Source organism: Rhinoderma darwinii, chromosome 3, assembly GCF_050947455.1.
Source record: "Rhinoderma darwinii isolate aRhiDar2 chromosome 3, aRhiDar2.hap1, whole genome shotgun sequence".
Classification (NCBI taxonomy): Eukaryota; Metazoa; Chordata; class Amphibia; order Anura; family Rhinodermatidae; genus Rhinoderma; species Rhinoderma darwinii.
The window spans coordinates 10520346-10538130 of NC_134689.1; the positions used below are offsets into that span (position 1 = coordinate 10520346).

At 48.6% G+C, this 17785-nt stretch overlaps 1 protein-coding gene across 7 annotated transcripts in view; it reads right to left on the minus strand.

Annotated features, from left to right (window-relative positions):
* The window catches only part of DGKI (diacylglycerol kinase iota), a 229932-nt gene extending 212396 nt beyond the window's left edge, over nucleotides 1-17536 (minus strand). For 4 of the 7 annotated variants that reach the window (XM_075855860.1, XM_075855859.1, XM_075855858.1 and 1 more), the window contains exon 1: nucleotides 17232-17536. In XM_075855860.1, the coding sequence (XP_075711975.1) occupies nucleotides 17232-17410 (179 nt within the window). In that variant the 5' untranslated portion in view covers nucleotides 17411-17536. The remainder of the gene's footprint in view (nucleotides 1-17231) is intronic. The other 3 variants (XM_075855863.1, XM_075855862.1, XM_075855861.1) reach the window with 1 other exon arrangement.
* Between the last annotated feature and the right edge of the window lie 249 nt (nucleotides 17537-17785).

Sequence of the window (17785 nt, forward strand, 5' to 3'; positions counted from 1 at the left end):
ACTGGAATATAGAGCCTGCCATACCAGTGCTAATGTAACAGAGTCTGCCCATATAATAGAATGTGCCATATCAGTACCTACATAATAACACTAGCCACGATGCCCACATAATAATACAGAATAACCAAAATTGGTATTGTCCCGTTAAAATTGGTACAATTGAAGGGCATATGGTTCGGAGGCGGCAGGCGTGCTCAGCTGTTCCCGTAACTGCCATAGAAGTCAATGGAGAGATCCGCCCACCATACCTGGCGGAACAGAGTCGGGTGACCCCCATTCTGGAGATAGGCGCGGTGCGGAAATACCCCTTTAAAGGGAAAGTCGAGGTAAAACCATTATTTCAAGATGACACTGGTGAGCTTGGACCAGGGGCAGAACTCGAGGGGGTACAGAGGGTGTAGTTGCACCCGGGCACTGGATGCATGAGGAGCCACATAACGAGACACCAATAATATAACTGGGAACTTCAAGTAAGACCCCTGGCTTGTATCTTCATCAACTTCCCAAAAACAGAGGCATCCTGCGGAACAGCGGAACCGCTTCGCCCTGTCATGGATGTTATAAGGGCCTTCTATATTAGAACCAGCCGGTATCGGTCACCAATCCTTCCTCTAGATCAGCCTAGATCAACCCCCTCCGGCACTAAATAAATACAAAATTCAGATCTGGATTTAAAAAAAATATATCTGATATTCACTTTTATGTCTGAATATAATGCAGCCTCGACAAACTCGAAAACAGATGACAGGAACTTCAAGGGACGGCTAGACTCTACCCTACCGTGAAAATGAGCTGGAGATAGCGGCGACGCTGGGAGCAGCTGATCGCTCCCGGGGGGTAAATACAAAAACTGGCAGAATTCCTTGAAGGGAACAAATCGCAAATCAGATGGGACAAGAGGGAAGGAAGGTCAGACACAACCTCTCGCTGCTCAGTCGATGGAGGCAGAAAATAACACAAACAGGAGCGGGGGAGGGGGTTACATGCGCAATATCTAGTGGGTCTGTGTATCTACGTTATGCACTTTGTCCGAATGCCCAAAAGCGCCATGTGATTTCCCGTGGCATCGTTCACTTTTCTTTATCTGGGTGTTACCAGTTGGGGGTGTGTCCTTACACAGAATGACATTGTCCAATCAGTGCTGACAGAGTGAGACTGTGTAGGGACACGCCCCATTGACAAGGAGAATGGTAACGCACAGGTGTCAATTTGTTCATAAATTTCTAGGAGGAATAACAGAGGGATGACGCAACGCAGACTTCTAAGAAAGTATGTTCCAGAATTTTTGATTTTGCGGGGAGTATAAGTAAAATAAAATAGACACGTGAGAAGTGACATGTCCTCTTTAATAAGGCAATCCAGGTGGCTTTTAAACGTTTTAGAGGAGCGTCCGGGAGCCGGCGGAGGCATCAACAGAGTTACATTCTCCAATCAATAAAATAAATCCACAAGATACGCCATGAATGCCCAATAGATACAGGTGCCACCTCTGGGACCAGCACCTATTTCTAGAATGGGGCTCCCTGACCTCCGTCCCACCTTGTCCGACTCCCGAGGCTTCCGGGCCACTTTCTGACAAGGTGGTCGGGAGTACGGGACCAGTCGAGCTTGCTGAGTAAAGCTCTTTCTGTTTCCCCCATAAAAGTGAATGGGAGTAACGGTAACATCTCAGCGCGGCAAGCTACTCTGTCTCCAGAATTCGGGAGCTGTGGAAACATCGTAGCTCGCCGTGTTACGCTGTTTCCGTAACTCTAATTGACATCAATGGAAGATAAGGTAACAGCGTAGCTCAGCGAGCTCATATGTTTCCATATAGCCGACCACTTCGTCAGAAAGTGGCCGCGGAGCAGCACAGAGTAGGATGTGGTTAGGGGGCTGCGTTCTACAGACAAGTGCGGGTCCCAGAGGTGGGACCTGCATCTGTTGGATATTTATGGTCTATTCTGTGGATATGCCCTAAATGTCCAAGATGGGAAAACCCCTTTTAGTGTCCATTTAGTGGGTGTAGCTGCACCAATTAGTTTACATTAATTACAGACGCCCAGTAAACCCTTTCAAGCAGGTGGGTCTAGGACACAATAGCCCCAGGATCTGCCAAGGTAACAGCATTACATCACTACTGTCCATGGTGCTGAGATGTAGACCTACTGTCCATGGTGCTGAGATGTAGACCTACAGTCCATGGTGCTGAGATGTAGACCTACTGTCCATGGTGCTAAAATGTAGCTCTACTGTCCATGGTGCTGAGATGTAGACCTACTGTCCATGGTGCTGAGATGTAGACCTACTGTCCATGGTGCTGAAATGTAGCTCTACTGTCCATGGTGCTGAGATGTAGACCTACTGTCCATGGTGCTGAGATGTAGACCTACTGTCCATGGTGCTAAAATGTAGCTCTACTGTCCATGGTGCTGAGATGTAGACCTACTGTCCATGGTGCTGAGATGTAGACCTACTGTCCATGGTGCTGAGATGTAGACCTACTGTCCATGGTGCAGAGATGTAGACCTACTGTCCATGGTGCTGAGATGTAGATCTACTGTCCATGGTGCTGAGATGTAGACCTACTGTCCATGGTGCTGAGATGTAGATCTACTGTACATGGTGCTGAGATGTAGATCTACTGTACATGGTGCTGAAATGTAGACCTACTGTCCATGGTGCTGAGATGTAGACCTACTGTCCATGGTGCTGAGATGTAGACCTACTGTCCATGGTGCTGAGATGTAGACCTACTGTCCATGGTGCTGAGATGTAGACCTACTGTCCATGGTGCTGAGATGTAGACCTACTGTCCATGGTGCTGAGATGTAGCTCTACTGTCCATGGTGCTGAGATGTAGACCTACTGTCCATGGTGCTGATATATAGACCTACTGTCCATGGTGCTGAGATGTAGACCTACTGTCCATGGTGCTGAGATGTAGACTTACTGTCCATGGTGCTGAGATGTAGACCTACTCTCCATGGTGCTGAGATGTAGCTCTACTGTCCATGGTGCTGAGATGTAGCTCTACTGTCCATGGTGCTGAGATGTAGACCTACTGTCCATGGTGCTGAGATGTAGACCTACTGTCCATGGTGCTGAGATGTAGACCTACTGTCCATGGTGCTGAGATGTAGATCTACTGTACATGGTGCTGAGATGTAGATCTACTGTACATGGTGCTGAAATGTAGACCTACTGTCCATGGTGCTGAGATGTAGACCTACTGTCCATGGTGCTGAGATGTAGACCTACTGTCCATGGTGCTGAGATGTAGACCTACTGTCCATGGTGCTGAGATGTAGACCTACTGTCCATGGTGCTGAGATGTAGCTCTACTGTCCATGGTGCTGAGATGTAGACCTACTGTCCATGGTGCTGATATATAGACCTACTGTCCATGGTGCTGAGATGTAGACCTACTGTCCATGGTGCTGAGATGTAGACTTACTGTCCATGGTGCTGAGATGTAGACCTACTCTCCATGGTGCTGAGATGTAGCTCTACTGTCCATGGTGCTGAGATGTAGCTCTACTGTCCATGGTGCTGAGATGTAGACCTACTGTCCATGGTGCTGAGATGTAGACCTACTGTCCATGGTGCTGAGATGTAGACCTACTGTCCATGGTGCTGAAGTGACTCAGCCTTCACAGTTACAACATCCTCTGCTCAGCAGTGATCCTGACCGGATAATTAACTTCTTCCTGCACTAGAGAAGGTCAATGCCAGAGAGCTGACAGAATGCCTTGTGCCCACTCATGGTGTCCAAAATGCCAACACAGCTACTCTGATATCTCATTCTTCATGCAATATTTCTTGAGCCTGTCCTCCCTCACCCCCCAGCCCCATCCTATTGGGGCACACTATATCTAAATACTGAGCACCGTCTAATCGGTCAATCAGAAGAGCAGAAAGTCCTAATGAGATACTGCTTCAAAGAAGCCTACACGGCAAGGAGGCACCTATATACAAGAGTTCTTCTGATTGACATGAAGGTCTCAGATGGCACACACTATTAGAATACACCGATCAGCCATACCATGAAAACCACCTGCTTAATATGATGTAGTCGCCCTGGTGCCGGTATATCAGCTCTCACCCATCGCAGCCTGAACTCCACGAGACGTCTGCAGGTTCCTGTGGTATCTGGGAAAAGACGTCGGCAGCAGATCCTGTAAGGTGTGAGGTGCGGCCTCCAGGGATCAGACTTGTTTCTCCAGCACATCCCACAGATGATCGATCGGATTGAGATCTGGGGAATTTGGAGACATCATCACCTTGAAGTCTTTCTCATGTTCCTCATCATTCCTGTACAATGTCTGCAGTGTGGCGGGGGCGTTATCCTGCAGCGTGGCGGGGGGCGTTATCCTGCAGTGTGGCAGGGGGCATTATCCTGCAGTGTGGCGGGGGCATTATCCTGCAGTGTGGCGGGGGCATTATCCTGCTGAAAGAGGGCGCTGCCAGTAGGGCATACCGCTGCCATGAAGGGGGCACTTGTCTGCAGCGATGTTTAGGTCGGAGGTACCTGTCACATCCACATGAATGTCAGGACACAAGATTTCCCAGCAGAACATTGTCCAGATCTTCACCCTGCCCCCGCCGGCTTGTCTTCTTCCCATAATGCATCCTGCTGCCATCTCCTCCCCAGGTAAGCGACGCACACGCACCCGGCCGTCCACATGATGTAAAACGTGGTTCATCAGACCAGGCGCCTTCTTCCATTGCTCCATGGTAGAGATCTTTTGCTCACCTGCCCATTGTAGGCGGTTTTGGTCATGGACAGGGGTCGGCATGGGCGCTCTGACCGGTCTGCGGCTACGCAGCCCCATATACAGCAAGCTGCGATGCTCTGCGTGTCCTGACTCCTTTCTATCACAGTCAACAGTAAGTTTTTCAGTAATTTGTGGTACAGCAGCTATTCAGTAGGATCGGACCAGACGGGCTAGCCTTCCCTCCCCACACAAATCAATAAGCCTGGGGCACCCACGACCCTATCGCCAGTTCACCGGTTGTCCTACTTTGTCCTATTATATGTCTGACGATGGCAATGGGGCGTCTATGATCTTGCACACTGATCGTAGGGGGTCATATTAAAGGCACCCCCCCCTCATGATCCCTATTTGCTGGTGGACCCGCACACTGGAAAAGGATAGTGCAAAGTGGACAACCCCTTTAAGCCCTTCCGTATCAGACTTCCCGTAAACATGGAGAATGACGATATTCAAAACTCTGACCCTTTTATCTTAATGAGAAAGTATTTGGTGAAGCCGATCACATTAGTGGCGTCTCCCGGATAACAGAAAACATTACAGAACTCTCCGGAGAGCAGAGAATTCAATTATTCTCAAGGGGGTAATGGAGAAATCCGAGTGTTTAGACAAATTTGAGAAAATGAGCCCATTCTCTGGGGGAGGGGGGGACAGGGAATTACAGGTAGAGGTAATTAGAGAATCCCCTGAGGTAGGATCGTTTACTGCGGAGAACGTGCGCAGCATCACAACATCCTCCCGGAGAATGAAGGGGAATTACGCGAAAAATCGGACCATAAAAGATCATGGAACTTTTTCATGGCAATCGTCGGCCTTCATGTCAACAAAAACATAAGAAGTCCCGATACTTAGGAAACACCAATTGATTTAGGATAAAGGGACCCCCGATATTAGGACGGATGCATCTACGGGGGATTTATTTAAATTTTTAATATAAATTCCCCTTTAAATAGACCCCCTAATATATCAAACCTACTTAAAGGGGAAGTCTGCTTTACAAAACCCATTTCAAATACCCTATAAGCGGAATTTGTCATTCAGGACCTCTGACTAGCCGCAGCAAAGAGCGGCTACAAAGAGTGACTCTCTCTGGAGGACCCGGCATGTACGGGCATCACATGGACAATCTACTGATGTCAATGAGCCCCGTGTAATGCTTCCTTTGCCCTCTGGAGGCGCTGTAGGGGACTTGCTCTTTGGTTTCCCAATAAATTACAGCTGATCGCTTGGGTTTCCAGCAGCGGGACACTCCACAGGCTCTCCATGTGCCTCCCTATGGAGGTATTCTTCCCCTACAAGCAATACAGAGCAGGTCCTGGGGGGTCCGAAGCAACAGATCCTCCTCTATGATGTCCATATGTATTAATAAGGCCTATGGGCAGAGGTTGTTATCGTGAGACATAGACATGAGATAGCATGAACCAAATCTAAAGAAAAAAAATCAGTGCTTGTTGCCCATAGCAACCAATCACAGCCCAGCTTTCATTTTACCACAGAAGTTGAAGAAATAAAAGCGGAGCTCTGATTGGTTGCTATGGGCAACAAGGCCAGTTTTCGTGTCAGGCCGTTTTCATAAATCTCCCCCAATAGAAAATACATGGAGCCCCCCAAAGCGGTAGGTCCCCCCCCTCACCCACTATGATATCCATATGCCCTAATACAGCCTATAAACAGGGGTTTGTCTAAGGCCCTGTTTACATGGCGTGTTTCTGGCGCGTTTTACGGTCTGAAAAACGCGTCAAAGTGGGTTGATTTAAGCTTTCCATTGACATCAATGGTAAAGGGCGCCGTTCGTGCAAAAGACGGGTTTTTTTTACGCGTGCATGTTTAAAAAAAGCGCCTAATTCCCATAGTCAATGGGTAGTCCTACTTACGCTCCAAAAAAACGCGCACAAAACGCGTCAGAATACACGCCGAAAACACGTCAAAAACGCCTGTAATTTAAAAAGCGCTTTACAAAAACGCTAGTGTTCTTGACACCTCCCACACGTGTTTTGTTTTTTTTAGCGCCGTGTGAATGAGACCTTGAACGCCTTTAACTCTGCAATGACGCCCATCTTGAATTCCACCCACCTCTCCCAGGTAGAGATAAAAACGAAGCAGCATCTGCAATAACGCGCTGAAAGTGACCAATGGCCGCCTGCGATGGAGGGTAAATCGTGATTCATCTCCGTATTTACTGAGATTATCAGATGTTTCTATAAGATATCGTGCGCTAAATTTAGCTCGCCTGCCTGCTATTTATAGCCACATCTCCATCTACGGTATAAAGCGACAGCCCACGTATTTCTCTGCCTCGCAATCGCTGCACGCTGGGACCGAGGGAAGGAGTGGAGATGGGAGGGGGGGGGGATTGTGAACCTGGATAAAACAGCGGGGGATGGGGGGATGATGTGCGTAAGGCTGACCCAGCCCGCTCTGACCGCCGCGCAGTCCTGTGAGACGTGAATTACATGTGTGCCCCGGTGGTAATTGGCGGGTGTGTATGTCAGATGCGGCGGGTGGCACCGACAGAAAGAACAGGCAAATTCTCCCTCTTATAATAATAACGCCCGTGGTATTTTTACGGATCCGCCGCGCAGCTGGTTCCTTTCTCTGACTATAACTAAGGTTTGGGAGACGCTCAACCTCAACGTACGGGATTGAACATAGTAATTACGTTTTCCTCCCGGGAAGATGTTTGTTAAAAATTCCATTCGGCCGCTTCTTTCTTAGATCAGTTTCTGGGAAAGCTGGGTGACGATCAATATGGCCGCCATTACGGTTCCTGCAGGGGTTGTCACACTGCTTTCCTGGAGTCCTGAATGGAAGAGGGTGCAGCAGTGGGACCCCCAACCCCAGGGGTTAATAATCAGAGAACCCACCCAATAAAAAAGGGGTCGACGCTGAGGCTCAAGTTGGACTCGAGATCAAGGAAGCGTAACGATCGTCCGAAAAAAAAGTTCTGCGACTTTCTAATATACTTTGTGTTTCAATTCCTCACCAATTTCAAGATCTCTGCTTGCAGAGAAATACTTCCTAAACTAATACTTCTCACATCTGAGGGTTTGTTACAATTGCATCCAGTCTAGACAATCCTGCATGAGCTAAACAGATTGAACTCCAGACTGATACGTTTTACCTGCACTGATACATTGAAACAAACGACAGTACCAGGACAGGAGAGAGATTTGTGCTGTTGACGTGTTTAGCTGTGTGAAGTATTAGGTCTATAGGGGATTTTCAGCCTCTAGGCTTAAACAAGGATGTTCCCATTCACTGACAGCAAGCAGAGATTTTGACAAATGATGAGGAATTGAAATAATAAGTATATTAGAAAGCTGCAGAGCATTATACAATGTTTCATGTCGTTGCATAAAAATGGAAGACTTCTTTAATAAAGGATTTTTTTCTTTTTTTTAAAGTGACGGTACCACTGCCTTTCGAGTAGAAACTGAGGCTACAATGGAGAGGCGAGCGATTTACGGATTCTGCGCCATTTTCAAATAATCTCTAATGGACGCGTGTAAGTTTCAAGGAAGTTTGACCCCATCTTGTCTGGATTTTAGAGGCAGATTGTCGGGGTTTTTCACGTAGAGGTTTATGGCACAGCCTAAGGTTTCTTCCCATACACTGACATATATAACTTCCATGACATGTCCTGTACGCGCCTCCTGAAGGAGTCTCCTGCCGACCCATGTGATATTACTCAGAACTGGACTCTAGATAGAAGAAGATATGGTGATCAATTGATCATCACAGGTTCAGATCCTCTAAATCCCGGCGATCACCTTATTTTAGTTCATACTAATAAATGGCCGAATCTCTCCGAGTCCCTCCGTTCTGGCACGGGTCCTGCTTAGGAACCCCCTCTACGACGTCCATATGCCCCAATATGGCATGTAGACAGGGGTTGTTTTTATGAGACGCGGGGAGCCATTCAACGCGGGACAGGTCTGTTAATGGGGTTTCCTCCCCATAACCATTGATGATTTAGCAATTAAAGGGGTATTCCGGTTTCAGCAAATAAATCTTATTAATTTCATAATAAAAAAAAGCTACGAGATTTCTAATATACCCCCTTCATCAATTCTTCATAGTTTTCCACATCTCTGCTTGCTGAGATAGAATGGGAACCTACTTTGCTTGCATCCAGGGGAAAAAACTACTCATATGGCAGTGACACAAGAGCAGGGCTGCTTGCAAGACGACTGTATTGTAACGAGCAGTGCACCTGTGTGTGTGTGATTATCACGTGACCTGGACAGATTATCATTCCCTGGAAGTAAACAATGAAGGCTGCGTTTCAAAGACAGCAAGCAGAGATCTTGAAAATGGGGAGAAATTAATGCAGAAAGCAAATTAGAAAATGGCATAACTTTTTATTATACAATGTATAAGCTTTATTTGCTAAAACCGGAATACCCCTTTAAATATGTCCTAAATGTTTGATTGGTTGGGGTCTTACTGCTGAAATATAGTACAAATGTTAGAAAAGCTCAGTAGCCCCTCGTTTAAGGCATCATTGGGGGTCTCTACTGATCAGACATTGATGACATTTAGTCACTGCCATCAATGTAGAAACACTATGTCAACCAGAATAATTGACATGGTTGGGGGCTCCAACAGCTAGGACCCCCCCCCCCCCCCATTATAAATAAGTCCCCCATTTTTAGAGCAGCCTACAAGCCAATGGTCAGCTCTACATTGAGATGAATGGAAATCCTGGAAGACCACCCCAAGTTTTCGACAGGTGTCCCCAAAACCAGACCCCTACCAGCGTGCCAGAAACCCCTGAGAGCAGATGAATCTACATGACAGGAGGATGTCTGAGTATTTTAGGAACCTTTTCCATTTCTCGGGCCAAGCCTGAAAACCAAACTACTAATTTACTGACAGTGTGACGAGGCCGGCCCCTGTGTGCGGCCCCTGTGTGCGGCCCCTGTGTGCGGCCCCTATCCACTACATACACAATATCACCTGCTGAATCATAAAATAAACTACACCTCTCAGCACCCAAATAACAAAACCCCCATGTGCTTCTGCATGTTCCTGTGCTCTTAGTCTGCACAGTATTTCACTTGTTAGAGCAGAAGTTTGTTCTCCAGAGCTGCGTTTCCTTCCTTCACAACCGATACAGGAAGATAAAACCTTAGTCAGCCATTTTGGAGGCTACGGTGAGTTGTCTTTGGTCACCCAGTCACCCAACCTGCAAATATACACAGGCACTTTCTTCTTTTCCATGTTAACCTGGCTGCAAACGTAAAGATTATACGACGAGCGTATGGAGCGCACGTTGGGAAGGGGTCATAAACGAAAATAAATTTTGGACCTTCGCATTGGCCGACAAGTACTTTTCCCGGGCAATTATAAAGTAAACGCTATGATTGTAGTGCAGAGTAATGCTCCGCAAAAACGGACCCCTATAGGACATGCAGTGAGTTTTACGCAACGGACACTCGCAGCGTGAAAAATCCTGCATGTCTGAATGGCCTTATTGACTTGAACAGGGCTCGTGTGCTGTCTGTTATTTCAACGGAACGCGGAACACGCTCGTCTGAATGAGCCCTAAGGTAGGGACGTCCTCATGACAGCCCACGTGCACCCTGGGAGCAAATCCAGCAAACGCCTCTGTATGAGAATATTTCAATGCATTCCCCTTTAAATCCTCTTTAGTGCAACCGAGGACATTTAGCCGTTTGTAAAACTATTTTTTGCATAAGAAATTGTAATAAAACACGGCCGCCCGCCGCCGAGAAATCCGAAATGTCAAACTCTTCAGACAACAACGGAGTAAAAAATCATCAATACAATTATCCAAGTCATTAACGCAAGACAATACGTCTAGAACGGCTTCCATTAGGATCGGGGCCAAATATACCAATTTTACAACGATGAACGGCTCTACCGATCTAAACGGCTCCACACAATACATACAACGAAGGCCGAAAACGCAAACAAAAAAATCACAAAATCCGCAGTAGATTTCAACCCTTAGGTCAACCACGCGTAAAGATTCTACTCAGCCATTTCTTAATGACTATCAGTTCCTGGGAAAGCTGGGTGACAACCAATATGGCAACTTTTACAGTCCCACAGGGCTTGCTATCCCCGGAGCAGAGGATATCGGGTCGATTTGCCATTCAGGAGCATGGAAAAGCTGGATGACAACCCCCAATGGGAGCTGTGAATTTTGTTGTCACCCAGCTTTTCCAGCAGCAGATATAACTAAGGAACGGCTGAACGTGATGACATAAGAGGAGGGCTCAAGGATACCGACGCCACAAACTAGCCAACGTCTTCCCTCACATCTGTAGGGTACCATTTATTTTTTATTAGTCCTCTACCCTGAAGAGGAGGACGGGCGCCAGTAATGTTTTAGGAAGCTGGTGCTTCTGGTAGGCAGACTGGATCAGGACAGGAGTCAGTCTGCTGTGCCACATACTCTTTAAATTTATAGAGAAACCTGTCATAAAAGTAGTGGAAGTAAATATAGACGTCCTGACAGAGTCCCTAAAGGGTTAACTGAACCTTAGGGGGCACTTACTGCAATTAAATGTATGCAGTTACCATTAAAATCAGTGATGAGCTCCCCCTAGTGGCCGATGCAGGGTGACAAAATGTTACCGTTTATTTGGAGCTCTGTATCAGGGAAATTAATCAGCACGGAATGTGCGACCTAAAAACATGGAATAAAAGACAAATATCTGAGCAGCTCGGAGAGAAATGTAAATATTCCACCTACTCGCCCCTTTAACAAGCCCTTTTTCTTATGACAGTTGCACTTTAAGGGGAGTGACCCCGGCCACCCTAAAAGGTCTAAGGTCTGGCAGCGATGGAGGGGCAGCTGCACATGTGGGGTCCCCTTCAAGGAAAGTAACAGCTACTCACATTGCATTTAATAATAAGGCATCAGAAAAAGCCGAAGAAACATCACCCAAGTCCACAGCAGCCAATCAGAGAAACAAAACTACTAAAGAACCAATTCATGTAGCAAAAGGCGCTGAACCTCATTCTACACAGCTCCCCCGATAATTATATATGTGCCCTGCTGTACATCCAGTGTCACACTGTCCCCCTAACCTGTATATCTAGTGTCACACTGTCCCCCCTCACCTGTATATCTAGTGTTACACTGTCCCCCCTCACCTGTATATCTAGTGTCACACTGTCCCCCCTCACATGTATATCTAGTGTCACACTGTCCCCCCTCACCTGTATATCTAGTGTCACACTGTCCCCCCTCACATGTATATCTAGCGTCAAACTGTCCCCCCTCACCTGTATATCTAGTGTCACACTGTCCCCCCTCACCTGTATATCTAGTGTCACGCTGTCCCCCCTCACCTGTATATCTAGTGTCACGCTGTCCCCCCTCACCTGTATATCCAGTGTCACACTGTCCCCCTCACCTGTATATCTAGTGTCACACTGCCCCCCTCATCTATATATCTAGTGTCACACTGCCCCCCTCATCAGTATATCTAGTGTCACACTGTCCCCCTCACCTGTATATCAAGTGTCACCCTGTCCCCCCTCTCCTGTATATATAGTGTCACACTGTCCCCCTCACCTGTATATATAGTGTCACACTGTCCCCCCTCATCTGTATATCCAGTGTCACACTGTCCCCCTCACCTGTATATCCAGTGTCACACTGTCCCCCTCATCTGTATATCTAGTGTCACACTGCCCCCCTCACCTGTATATCCAGTTTCACACTGTCCCCCCTCACCTGTATATCCAGCGTCATACTATCCCCCTCTCACCTGTATATCCAGTGTCACACTGTCCCCCTCACCTGTATATATAGTGTCACACTGTCCCCCCTCATCTGTATATCCAGTGTCACACTGTCCCCCTCACCTGTATATCCAGTGTCACACTGTCCCCCTCATCTGTATATCTAGTGTCACACTGCCCCCCTCACCTGTATATCCAGTTTCACACTGTCCCCCCTCACCTGTATATCCAGCGTCATACTATCCCCTCTCACCTGTATATGTAGTGTCACACTGCCCCCCTCATCTGTATATCTAGTGTCACACTGTCCCCCTCACCTGTATATCCAGTGTCACACTGTCCCCCCTCACCTGTATATCCAGTGTCACACTGTCCCCCCTCACCTGTATATCCAGTGTCACACTGTCCCCCCTCACCTGTATATCCAGTGTCACACTGTCCCTCCTCACCTGTATATCCAGTGTTACACTGTCCCCCCTCAACTGTATATATAGTGTCACACTGTGCCCCTCACCTGTATATCTAGTGTCACACTGCCCCCCCTCACCTGTATATCTAGTGTCACACTGTCCCCCCTCACCTGTATATCTAGTGTCACACTGTCCCCCTCACCTGTATATCCAGTGTCACACTGTCCCCCTCACCTGTATATCCGGTGTCACACTGTCCCCCTCACCTGTATATCCAGTGTCACACTGTCCCCCTCACCTGTATATCTAGTGTCACACTGTCCCCCTCACCTGTATATCTAGTGTCACACTGTCCCCCTTCACCTGTATATCCAGTGTCACACTGTCCCCCTCACCTGTATATCCAGTGTCACACTGTCCCCCTCATCTGTATATCCAGTGTCACACTGTCCCCCTCACCTGTATATCCAGTGTCACTGTCCCCCTCACCTGTATACCAAGTGTCACACTGTCCCCCCTCACCTGTATATCTAGTGTCACACTGTCCCCCTCACCTGTATATCCAGTGTCACACTGTCCCCCTCAATTGTATACCAGGTGTCACACTGTCCCCCTCACCTGTATATCTAGTGTCACAATGTCCCCCCTCACCTGTATATCTAGTGTCACACTGTCCCGCTCAATTGTATACCAGGTGTCAGACTGTCCCCCTCACCTGTATATCCAGTGTCACACTGTCCCCCTCACCTGTATATCCATTGTCACACTGTCCCCCTCACCTGTATACCAAGTGTCACATTGTCCCCTCACCTATATCTCCAGTGTCACACTGTCCCCCTCACCTGTATATCTAGTGTCACACTGTCCCCCTCAACTGTATATCTAGTGTCACACTGTCCCCCTCACCTGTATATCCAGTGTCACACTGTCCCCCTCACCTGTATATCTAGTGTCACACTGTCCCCCTCACCTGTATATCCAGTGTCACACTGTCCCCCTCACCTGTATATCTAGTGTCACACTGTCCCCCTCACCTGTATAGCTAGTGTCACACTGTCCCCCTCACCTGTATATCCAGTGTCACACTGTCCCCCTCACCTGTATATCCAGTGTCACACTGTCCCCCTCACCTGTATATCCAGTGTCACACTGTCCCCCTCACCTGTATATCCAGTGTCACACTGTCCCCCTCACCTGTATATATAGTGTCACACTGTCCCCCTCACCTGTATATCCAGTGTCACACTGTCCCCCTCACCTGTATATCCAGTGTCACACTGTCCCCCTCACCTGTATATCCAGTGTCACACTGTCCCCCTCACCTGTATATATAGTGTCACACTGTCCCCCTCACCTGTATATCCAGTGTCACACTGTCCCCCCTCACCTGTATATCCAGTGTCACAATGTCCCCCTCACCTGTATATCTAGTGTCACACTGTCCCCCCTCACCTATATACACTGTCCCCCTCACCTGTATATCCAGTGTCACACTGTCCCCCTCACCTGTATATCCAGTGTCACACTGTCCCCCTCACCTGTATATCCAGTGTCACACTGTCCCCCTCACCTGTATATCCAGTGTCACACTGTCCCCCTCACCTGTATATCTAGTGTCACACTGTCCCCCCTCACCTATATACACTGTCCCACTCACCTGTATATCCAGTGTCACACTGTCCCCCTCACCTGTATATCCAGTGTCACACTGTCCCCCTCACCTGTATATCTAGTGTCACACTGTCCCCCCTCACCTATATACACTGTCCCCCTCACCTGTATAGCTAGTGTCACGCTGTCCCCCTCACATGTATATCCAGTGTCACACTTTCCCCCTCACCTGTATATCTAGTGTCACACTGTCCCCCTCACCTGTATAGCTAGTGTCACGCTGTCCCCCTCACCTGTATATCCAGTGTCACACTGTCCCCCTCACCTGTATATCCAGTGTCACACTGTCCCCCTCACCTGTATATCCAGTGTCACACTGTCCCCCTCACCTGTATATCCAGTGTCACACTGTCCCCCTCACCTGTATATATAGTGTCACACTGTCCCCCCTCACCTATATACACTGTCCCACTCACCTGTATATCCAGTGTCACACTGTCCCCCGTCCCCCTCACCTGTATATCCAGTGTCACACTGTCCCCCTCACCTGTATATTTAGTGTCACACTGTCCCCCCTCACCTATATACACTGTCCCCCTCACCTGTATATCCAGTGTCACACTGTCCCCCTCACCTGTATATATAGTGTCACACTGTCCCCCTCACCTGTATAGTGTCACACTGTCCCCCTCACCTGTATATATAGTGTCACACTGTCCCCCTCACCTGTATATCCAGTGTCACACTGTCCCCCTCACCTGTATATCCAGTGTCACACTGTCCCCCTCACCTGTATATCCAGTGTCACACTGTCCCCCTCACCTGTATATCCAGTGTCACACTGTCCTCCTCACCTGTATATCCAGTGTCACACTGTCCCCCTCACCTGTATATCCAGTGTCACACTGTCCCCCTCACCTGTATATCCAGTGTCACACTGTCCCGCTCACCTGTATATCTAGTGTCACACTGTCCCCCTCACCTGTATATATAGTGTCACACTGTCCCCCTCACCTGTGTATATATAGTGTCACACTGTCCCCCTCACCTGTATATCTAATGTCACACTGTCCCCCTCACCTGTATATCTAGTGTCACACTGTCCCCCTCACCTGTATATCTAGTGTCACACTGTCCCCCTCACCTGTACATCCAGTGTCACACTGTCCCCCTCACCTGTATATCTAGTGTCACACTGTCCCCCTCACCTGTATATCTAGTGTCACACTGTCCCCCCTCACCTGTATATCTAGTGTCACACTGTCCCCCTCACCTGTATATCCAGTGTCACACTGTCCCCCTCACCTGTATATATAGTGTCACACTGTCCCCCTCACCTGTATATCCAGTGTCACACTGTCCCCCTCACCTGTATATCCAGTGTCACACTGTCCCCCTCACCTGTATATCTAGTGTCACACTGTCCCCCCTCACCTGTATATCCAGTGTCACACTGTCCCCCTCACCTGTATATCTAGTGTCACACTGTCCCCCCTCACCTGTATATCCAGTGTCACACTGTCCCCCTCACCTGTATATCCAGTGTCACACTGTCCCCCTCACCTGTATATCTAGTGTCACACTGTCCCCCCTCACCTGTATATCCAGTGTCACACTGTCCCCCTCACCTGTATATCCGGTGTCACACTGTCCCCCTCACGTGTATATCTAGTGTCACACTGTCCCCCTCACCTGTATATCCAGTGTCACATTGTCCCCCTCACCTGTATATCTAGTGTCACACTGTCCCCCTCACCTGTATATCTAGTGTCACACTGTCCCCCTCACCTGTATATCGTGTCACACTGTCCCCCTCACCTGTATATCTAGTGTCACACTGTCTCCCCTCACCTGTATATCTAGTGTCACACTGTCCCCCTCACCTGTATATCTAGTGTCACACTGTCCCCCTCACCTGTATATCGTGTCACACTGTCCCCCTCACCTGTATATCTAGTGTCACACTGTCCCCCTCACCTGTATATATAGTGTCACACTGTCCCCCTCACCTGTATATCCAGTGTCACACTGTCCCCCTCACCTGTATATCTAGTGTCACACTGTCCCCCTCACCTGTATATCTAGTGTCACACTGTCCCCCTCACCTGTATATCTAGTGTCACACTGTCCCCCTCACCTGTATATCTAGTGTCACACTGTCCCCCTCACCTGTATATCTAGTGTCACACTGTCCCCCTCACCTGTATATCCAGTGTCACACTGTCCCCCTCACCTGTATATCTAGTGTCACACTGTCCCCCTCACCTGTATATCTAGTGTCACACTGTCCCCCTCACCTGTATATCGTGTCACACTGTCCCCCTCACCTGTATATCTAGTGTCACACTGTCCCCCTCACCTGTATATATAGTGTCACACTGTCCCCCTCACCTGTATATCCAGTGTCACACTGTCCCCCTCACCTGTATATCTAGTGTCACACTGTCCCCCTCACCTGTATATCTAGTGTCACACTGTCCCCCTCACCTGTATATCTAGTGTCACACTGTCCCCCTCACCTGTATATCTAGTGTCACACTGTCCCCCTCACCTGTATATCTAGTGTCACACTGTCCCCCTCACCTGTATATCTAGTGTCACACTGTCCCCCTCACCTGTATATCCAGTGTCACACTGTCCCCCTCACCTGTATATCCAGTGTCACACTGTCCCCCCTCACCTATATACACTGTCCCCCTCACCTGTATACCAGGTGTCACACTGTCCCCCTCACCTGTATGACACCTGTTTCCGGAAGGTCAGGTTCCGGAGCTTCTCCTCCACGGACTCCTCCCTGTCCCTGTGTCCGTTCCCCGGCTCCTGTACAGCGGATTCCCCAGCCGCGTCCTGTCCTCCCTCCGCTCCCCGGCAGCCGTTGTCCCTGCTCTGAGCTCCGTCGAGCGGCGGGTTCATGTCTGTGCCGGCCCGGGGGCTGAGCGGGGGGTCCCGGGCGCAGTCACCGCTCCGCTCCCAGGCGCTGCAAATGGAGGAGGCGCCGCTGCAGCATCCATGGGGGGAGATAGTGCCGGGGCATTGTGGGAAACTCCTCCCTGACCAATCATAAAACAGGACTCAACTCCGCCCCATGCTCCGCCCCCTCCTCAACTTTGGACCACCCTAGTCCACTACATCCTCATCATCTATTATTACTATGTTATACATAACATCATCATCACCCTCATCATCACCACTATTATATACACTACATCCTCATCATCATCACCACTATTATATACACTACATCCTCATCATCATCATCACTATTATATACACTACATCCTCATCATC